Source organism: Equus quagga, chromosome 9 (genome assembly GCF_021613505.1).
Source record: "Equus quagga isolate Etosha38 chromosome 9, UCLA_HA_Equagga_1.0, whole genome shotgun sequence".
NCBI lineage: Eukaryota > Metazoa > Chordata > Mammalia > Perissodactyla > Equidae > Equus > Equus quagga.
This window is the reverse complement of record NC_060275.1, coordinates 8,573,837-8,583,169: the sequence shown is the minus strand read 5'-3', so window position 1 is coordinate 8,583,169 and position 9,333 is coordinate 8,573,837. Positions and strand designations below refer to the sequence as shown.

Here is a 9,333-nt window from a genome sequence, read left to right as displayed (position 1 = left end):
TCCAGCTTAGATAACATTGCATAGTTTATTTTACTGATGATAGCAATTTGCTAACAGCATTTAATAGAAAATGATGTTTTTTCCTGTTAACCATAATTCAATCAGAAAACTTTTTCCTAAATAGTGTGTTTATCTGTACACACACACACACACACACACACACACATATATATATTTCAGCTTTTTTTTCTTTTCTTAGACACAATTTTTTTCTTCTTTCAAAAGTGTTGGGAAACTGCTGAAAGTGATCAGTACTTGAATTGATTTTAAGTTCTGAGTTCACAACTACATGTTAGCTCAGTTATGTCATGGAGTACTTGACAGAGCTTGCTTCTGCTAGATTTTCCAGTCTTCCTCCCCATGATGTTTTGGGCTGAGCTAGAATTTAAACCCAGGCCTACATGACCATAAACTTTATTTCTTCCTTCTACACAGCAGTTCAGAAGGTGAAAGGTGAAAACAAAAAAATATAACAGGTTTACAGATCATATGGAAAGGAGTTAATATCACTAAAAGAATGCATAAAGAAGCTACTCACAAAATTACACACATTTACATTTATCCCTTCACCAATGCGTATGTTCTAGATAATATAAAGGTTTGAAATATAAGGATTTATATTGACAAGAGCCAAATTTCATGTGGAAACTCTAAAGAAATCAGAACACATTGTTTTCTTTCAATTCTTAAAATTTATATTCATGAGACTGATAAAAGTCTACAAGCAGCAATTATTAGTCAGTTTTCAGTTTCTAAAAATATTTTATTTTATTAAATAACTGTTAAATATGATTTTTACAAAGGAAATTGCATAGGAAAAGGTAAAAATGTTTATGTTCCCAGAACTTTCTATGCCTTTATTCTATCATCTTCCTGTCAGCTGCTCTCACTGTAGAGAGCTGGCGCAAAGGGACAGAGTCGGGACATCACTGGTTCTGTTTCTCATCAGGAAGGAAGGGCATCTACACCAGGCAGAGGGTTAGCATGTCTTCGGGCAGCAGCTGCGACACAGGCTGTGCTTCACATTTGGCTCAGCTGTCCGCTGGACACCAGCTTCAGGGCAGAGCATCTCACAGTGCTCATGAAGAGTTAAGAAGCTGCACGAGGTTCTCAAGACATTTCAAATAATAGGCATTTAGAGGGGTTTCTTCCGAGTCTGAGAAAGCTGAGATAGAAAAATAAGAGTATGGAAGAGGAAATTTATTAAACTTAGTACCACACTTACAAGTAGACACACATACACAAACAAACATGAACGGGATTTCTAAGTAACTTAAAGTTCTATCTAATTGCTATAGCATTGTAGCAATATTTCACATTTTAAAAAAATGAAGAAGTTACAGATTTATATTTATTTTTATTAATGGTTTAGCCAAAGAGTATAAACAAAAAACCCACACCCATAATGGAGACCATTATTCATAATCCAAGATGAAGGCCTTGCTCTTTTTACATACCATCCTTCCTAATGTGTAAACTCTAGCATAACTCCATTGTGCACTACCTCCAGAAACTCATGGTCACAGCTAGAAACAAACCAAAAAGCCCCACAAACCACTTATAAAAAATCAGACAATAGGGTCCATCCTGGTAGCATAGTAGTTAAGTTCGTGTGTTCCACTTTGGCAGCCTGGGGTTCACAGGTTCAGATCCTGGGTGCAGACCCAGCACTACTTGTCAAACCACATTGTGGCAGCATCCCACGTAAAACAGAGGCAGAGTGGCATAGATGTTAGCTCAGCAACAATCTTCCTCAAGCAAAAAGAGGAAGATTGGCCAACAGATGTTAGCTCAGGGCCAGTTTTCCCGACACAAAAAAATCAGACTATAAAAACACAAATTAATAACTGCAGATCCAATACACACAGACCTAGTACAGTACAAGAAAGACAGAGTTCAGTGTCTTAGCATAAAAAATGTTCAGAGAATAATGCTCATCGAAAACTGTTGTCACTTAAAATGAAACATGCATTTTGAAAAGAAAATCCTGTCTCATAGCACTAACACATCACAGGGCCGAGTGGAATCAGGGGCAGTGGGATCCATTCTTGGAAGACTGTAATTCAACTCCCTGATGTTACATCAAAGTTTCCTGACCAAGGTCAAGTCTAACTGGGCCCAGTTCTTATCAACTAAGAACACACTTTAGCGCAGTGGTAGCCATTGGCAAAGGAAGTTCAGGACAAGAGAAAAATGACTTGGAGAAGGATCATAGACAAGTTTCAAGAATTTATCACATCTCAAACCTTCATCTGTCAGAACATTTTATTATTTAAAAAGTGTTATAATGAAAAGCACAGATCAAATATCGGCACATTTTACAATGCTTTGACAAAAAGGCTCCTCAAATATCAGCATAAAACACCACTGTGGAAAACTGTCATTTTGCTGTGAACTGTCCAAATATTTCATTAGTCAGAGAATTCACTGACTAGCTTCCATGTTTAACTGTAATCTCTTTAATAATGAAACTTACTTTTCCTTGCTGAGGAATATGCTTCATCTACTCTTCTTTTTATTGATGGATTTTTCAAAATTGTTTTTGCCTGGAGATAACATAGAACAATCCATTAATTATATTTATTCCCCTATGTTAAGGATCAGGATACCACACCCTAATTCTGCCATTGCTAACTACAGTGTTAAACAGGATATTGTAAAATATATATTGAAGCTAGAGAATTACACTTTACTACACTCCATGGTGCCATTGCCCACATCCCTCCCTATCTAATTTGATTCCTTCTCTGCTGTACCCACGTTCTTTCTTCTCTTCCCTTTACCCCTTCTCTCCCCAGCTCCATTTGCTAGGTAAACTACTCAATCTTAGTTTCAGTATTTCGTATCTCTTCAAAGCTCAGATTTCAGATCAAGTATATGGAACATTATAGGTCAGCTGGTCAACAAATATTTACTGAGTTACTACAAGGTGCCAAATCCTGCGCTAAGCCCTGGGGATACATGGGTGAAGGCGACAGCAGCAGCCTCCATCCTCGGGTGCGCTGACACCAGCCAGTGCGGAGAACAAGCAGCACAGACCAGGGCCGGCCGGCTGAGAGCACCACGTGGGGAGAGCTGTCCATCCTAATGCTGTCACTTGGCCACAATTTAACAGCTAGTACGTGTGGGTATTTCTCTCAGGAGTGAGATGTCTGCACTGAAAGAGAAGACCAGAGGCCAGAGAACGAGCAGGTCTAAGTCCCACCTGCCTGCAGCTTCCTCGGGCCGGCCCTGGGCTGCAGCCTTCCAAGCACCAAGCTTATGTCAAAACTCAGTGATGACGCGTACTACAGGAAGGGGAATCACACAGCTGGCTTTATTTCGAGATGCATCTTTCCTTGACACCTCTTTCAGAAAAAAACAATCTATACCAACATTATACATATATGGCAAATTAATTTATACTAACAGAGAAAATTCACTCAAAAGAGAGAGACTCTTCCGAGACATCCTGTTGAAATGATTAAAGGAAAAAGATTTCAACTGACTGTGTACTAACTGTACGAACGTACAAAGGCAGCACGGGTCTCTGACTTCTTTTTCTTCTTGCTGATGCTCCTCTGACATCCCTGGACACATCCTGAGAGGCCTGCTTTTGCTCCCAGGTGTGACAACGATTTAAAAAAACTGACCTTTTGATAATTGTGAATCAGAGCCCAAAGCGCAGCTGCTCCAATCCTCTGAGCATTTTGATTCTTGCTTTCCAGACAGGCAGCTAGCACGCTAATGACTTTCTCTAATAATAAACACATTAAAAAAAAGTTCAGTCCCAGACACTACAGTGCATTCTTACCTTGGACTAGTCAGATACCCTCTTTTTTTCCCCATCAGAACATATACAAAGTTGGTTTCACTAGACTATGGCAAAAACAATCTTATACCATGTGGTATGTGGGAGGATAACCTCAAAACAAATTGTTTTCAGGCACAGAACGTCAGGGAAGCTGAGGCTGCCTAATTTTTTTGGCCCTAATTCAACAAAGGCACATTCATTTAGACAACAATAGGGCAGCAATAAAGTAATTACATAATGAATTATATTAATGAGCTGTTCAATTATAGCTTATATTTTGGTGTGCAGGAAAACAGACTTGCTCTTATGATAAATTATAAAGACTATTATACAAACATATCAGTAGCAGGTTATTATATATAATAACCAAGAAATACCCTATTAGAGAAGCCTTTTGAAAAAGGACTAAACATTTTAGAGGAATGTGTGTGTGTGCGTCAGAGGAAAAAGTAACGTAAAGGCATATCACCACACAAGATACGCCCCCTTCTTGCAAAAGCTAGCCAGAGTATGAAATCGAGACTTACAAATTATCTGCAGCAGCCTACTTATTCTAAGTGAAGATGCAGAGAAGTCCAGCCCCAAGGAGACTGTCAGTGTTTCAGAATATATGAACCTATTTTATTACTTATTTTTATATATCATTAAATTGTATCAAGCTATTTTTCCTCTAAAATGTGTCATTTTAAAAACGTTTGCATTCTTAAGGGTGAAACACTTGTTTTGGGGGATTCTCTCTGCATGCATTGGCCACTCCCCACCCCACAGGATGCATCTAATTAAACTGTACCCCTGAGTGAGGCTGAGGGCAGGGTCTGTGTCTGCTCGCTGGTGTGTCTTCCAGCCACAGTGCCAGTTCATTTTAGGGGCTCAATAAATACTAGTTGGATGAAAGATTACATAATTAAATCAAACAAATTGCTGTTTAGGTGATTCTTTTTAGAGTTTTTAAAGAAATTTTAAGGAATTTAGAACCTTTTACAGAAAAAAACAGCCACTCCAAGCAGTGAACTCTGTGCAGGGGAAGGATAGTGTGGAAGGGTGGGGTGGGTGCCACAATGCTCCTGCCAATTGCACCCCCCACCCTGCCTCACCGCCTCATCTGCATCCTGTGGTTCCCCTGGTGTTTCCTGTATCATAACCCACCATAACTAGTCTATATAAATAGTTATCCGATGAAATTCATCATAACGGGTGGCATCTGGCAGTCTTAGGGCACAGCATCAAATGGGAGGGTGATTTCTGTGTGTTCCATCTGAGTATCATCAAGTGATGCTTTTATATATTAAATCAAACACCCAGAACAAATAACACAGGATGTAAGTAAGTTTATAATAACTCCTTCTTTCAGTTACTATCTCTTAAAAATTTTTAATAAAGTACATATATAGGTCAATTGATGTGGTGTTCCCTACGATAATGTAAGTGGATCGATTTTTTTAAAAATCACATTTTATTGTGAAATATAACACGCATACAAAAAAGCACATAAAACATTTTTAAGTTTAACAAATAGGTATGAAGTGAAGTCCCACATACACATACAAGGAACCTCAAGAGAAAAGATACTAGTAAAATGTAGTTAAATAATTAGGAAATGATGGGATTTGAATATTTAACTACCTTTCTTTTTAATCTAACTGATTTAATTATAAGTTTAGGGTGTCATGTTGGTAGCCTGAAATCAGCTATAGTGAGAATACTTAGACCGTGAAAATCAACAAATACTACAAGTCAGGGTTGAATCAGTGGTAAAGCTGAAAGAGGTTTCAGCGTTATGAATATATTTTGCAGATGGGTGAAAAAAGTTTTAACAGTATATTACATATGAGATTTAATGATAATACCTTTACTGGAAAAAGAGCAGATTGGGATGCAATTCTGTTTGTCAAATCATGACTGAACTGCAACCACAGATTGGCTATGGACACAAGGTTCAGCAAAAGCCAATGCAAGTATTTTGTGAATATCCACTGGTCCCACAGAATCGACAATAAAGACTATCAAGTATTGTACTAAAATCAGTAAGTTGTATGCTACTATATACTCTGCATATGAGTAAAATTCATGTATTTATGTAAATAATAAAATTTCTATATATTCAATATACATCTTACTCCTCTGTTCAGAGCCAGCAATTAAACATTTACCAGAAAACTCTGTGCTCTTGTCAGGTTTTGCTAACAAAGTTATGCTACCTTCATAAAATGAGTGACTATCACTTCTTTGTCCTCTCTCCAGAAGAGTTCAGCCTGTTTGGAATCACTTGTTGCTTAAATGTTTGGTGGAACTCATTGGTGAAGGCATCTGGACCTAGGGTTAATCTAAATATGTATAAAGTCCTGGGCACAGATTTTCAATCAAAATTGGTCTGGAAGTTTCCCACTATCTTTTCAGTTCTTTGATTTTTTAAAGTGAATTTTAATATTTGACCTAGCATGTTTCTGTTATTGTCAGAGGAGACCTAGCTTGACAGTACCAGAAACAAGGAGTACTCTGGATCTATTTTTAACTGCAAGGTCAAGCCGCACTGCCCCCCCACTCCTGACCGTCTCAACCAGATGTGTGGGTGCTTCAGAGCAGACTCGTGCAGCCTCACCTGGGAGGTTTTAGTCAGCTGCCCTGCTAAGCCTTCCCTCTGGACACCCAAGTGGAGCCGGGAGGCAGCACCTGCGCCATGCCTTCGCAGGTCCACACAGAAAACGCACAGTTGCTGCCTCCTATCTCTGCCTCAAAGGCCCCAATCTCATATCTGTGGGGTGGGGGAAGTCCTTCTTATCACAAGTTTGCCCTTCTGCTTTCAGCTAATGAAGGAGAGGGGGCAATGCTGACAGAAGGAAATGCTAACAATAAATCCAGAGGGATCCAGAAGTGGAAAATGTGGACTTTTCCTTCAGTTCACTAAAAATGTGTCCTTTCCAACTCTCTCAATGATAAAGTTGCGGTCAGTAGTCCCCAAAGAAAAAACTTCCTCTGAGAAGGGTGAATAACTCATAAGAGACACAGCATAGGAACAGACCACCTCACACACGCTGTCTCACTGCCCCGCGAAGGACGGCCTATCGTTCTCACTTCACCAACGTGAGGACTGAGGCGGGGACAGCGAAGCCACTGAAGCACAGCCCATGACGGCCAGCACGGCGCCAGCGGAGGGCCTCTGGGAGAGCAGAGGGCAGATCCACAGTTAATTCAGGCAGGTAAAAGTTGGTTGAACTTTTAAAATCGCTCTTCTATTTCTAGCAATTCAATAATTATTATCAGAAAAACAGAATCATGACCACACACAAAGCAGAATGTAAGTAGAATCATTTCCATTCACTTGGAAAACTCCATGTTTCATGGAAAAGCACCTCTAAGGAAAGATTAAGTGAAAAACATGACAGGAAAAGAGAACTAATATATCTTGAGCATTTACCATGTACCATAAACAGTGCTAAAGACTTTAGGTGTGTTTATAAACCAACTTCTATCAAAAGCAAGAAAGGAGGGATTATTTTATTGGATGAAGAAACTAGACCCAGAGAAGCTGCCCCAGGTGATGTTGAGTGAATCCACAAGGGGTTGGCATCCAACACCGGGTGGGTGGGCATCTAGGGCCCACCTCTTTTTTTATTTCATGATAACACAAAGTCTCCTTCTAAAACTCTCTCCCTATGAAATTCACACACTCCTCACAGAAATAGCACATGGTCGCGGAAACAGATTTTTCCATTTCTCTCTTTCTGTTTCAAAATTTTTCTGAATTCTCACTAATCCTCACCTCCATCTGTTCTATATCTCAGAGAAGGAAGTCTGTAAGGCTAGTTTCACCATTTGGTCTTAGGTCCTGCCTGCTCAGGCTCTCTCTCAATCATCAAATATTCAGAGTGCTAAGTAGCGACAGGCACAATTCTAGGTGCTACAGATAAACATAAAGAGAAGAGACAAAAACCTCTTGACATTGTAAGAGCTTACGTGCTAGTGTGGGTAGACTAGGAATAAACAGATATATACTGAAAACAAACAGCCTAACCTCCGTAGCCTAAGTAATGCTAAGGAGAAAGATACAACGGGGAAAGGAGACAGAGTGAGAGGGAAGGGAGAGGAGGCAGGAGGAAGGGCGTGGGTATTACAACATTGATAGCAGTCTGTAAAGGCTTTAGTGACATGGCAGCATTTGCTCAGAGATATAGAGGAGCGAGGGGAGTTAGGGGGTGACAGGGGAGAGACGGGAGGAGTGGAGGCACGGCCAGAGAGCATAATGCCCATGCTCCTCCTTGGTACCTCCTGGATCCACTGTTTCCATCGGTGACTGACTTGTTAACCCTGGGAGACTCTGGGCAGTTCCTGGAGGGCTGGAGCCACATCCGATTTATCTCTGAGGACAGGAGTCATGCCTGATTCAATCCCACAGACTCTGCCTCCCATAGTGTCTTGAACATGGTAGGTGCTTAATAAATAGCTGGCAAATTACTTATAAAATTATTTTGTGCTTTAATCTGAATGGAATGCTCTATGAATAACCATATGTAGAAATGGATGCATGTGTATGTGTCTGTGTGGCATATACGTGAATACTCACCATTAGCCAGGATCTTGGGCTTATTGGCAGGACTGAAGCAAATATTATGGAAAATAAGAAGCGGTATATAAGGGCTGCTCTTATGCCTGTATTTGCTCATCTCTGTAAGTAAGTCTAGACAGCCATCAAGCCTCAGGATCATTTGTTGCCCATCTTCTCCAAACGATATATTCAGGAGTAACTTCAACCAAAGAATGGTCAGATTACTGAGATGTTTATTTCCTCTTTTTGGCAATGTTACAGACAGAAAGTTCTGCAAGAAGTTACTCTGTGGGTAAATAGAGAGAATATTATTTTCTTCTTGAGTCTTTTCATTATTTTCCTAGTCCCTTGGAGACCAATTAACTAGCATTCTGCTCTTCTTTTCCCCAACCTTAATTTCTCCTTCCTCCCAATACCTTCCAAATACTCATCTATATTATTTCCAGGTATAAGTGAAAAAGTCAAGGAGAACAAAATAGTGCTCAAATTTTAATTCTTACTAATTCTTTCTTGATGATGGATAAAGTCAACTATAGTGAAGTCTTAATTATCCAGGATTGATAACTCAGTTTGGGGAATTTCTCAGGCCTCTTGAGATTTCTCTTTCTGTCTGCCTTCTGGCAATTTCGCTACTCATTAAAAGCTATCCTATGGGGAGGAAAAGAACAAACTCAAATCAGTCTTGGATACCAGTTAACAACTCTGGTAGTATGAGGATATATGAATCTTTATAGCTGCAAGGATGTTAAAAAAATCTGTGAGTACATCTTCTATTCATTTTACCTTAGCTGCTTATCATTACAGATGCTTTCTCAGGGCTACATGTCATTCTAGTAAACTTAGGGATGAGAAAGGCCTACCACTTGGACTGTGAGAGTTATTTCAACCTCCCAATAAAACCCCTTCCACAAAACCTCACCAAATCCCAACTATGTGAAAAATAATAACTTTACTGTCTGGAATAATCTACACACAAAGAAAGCAAGCAAGCATACAA

At 39.6% G+C, this 9,333-nt stretch overlaps 1 protein-coding gene across 1 annotated transcript in view; it reads right to left on the bottom strand.

Annotated features, from left to right (window-relative positions):
• Positions 1-742: 742 nt before the first annotated feature.
• RTTN (rotatin) overlaps positions 743-9,333 on the bottom strand; it is a 150,675-nt gene continuing 142,084 nt past the window's right edge. Inside the window, exons 46-49 of the mRNA XM_046671888.1 lie at positions 8,355-8,622; positions 3,633-3,736; positions 2,477-2,546; positions 743-1,165 (exon numbers count right to left, since the gene is read on the bottom strand). Coding sequence (XP_046527844.1) covers positions 1,080-1,165; positions 2,477-2,546; positions 3,633-3,736; positions 8,355-8,622 — 528 coding nt within the window. The 3' untranslated portion in view covers positions 743-1,079. The remainder of the gene's footprint in view (positions 1,166-2,476; positions 2,547-3,632; positions 3,737-8,354; positions 8,623-9,333) is intronic.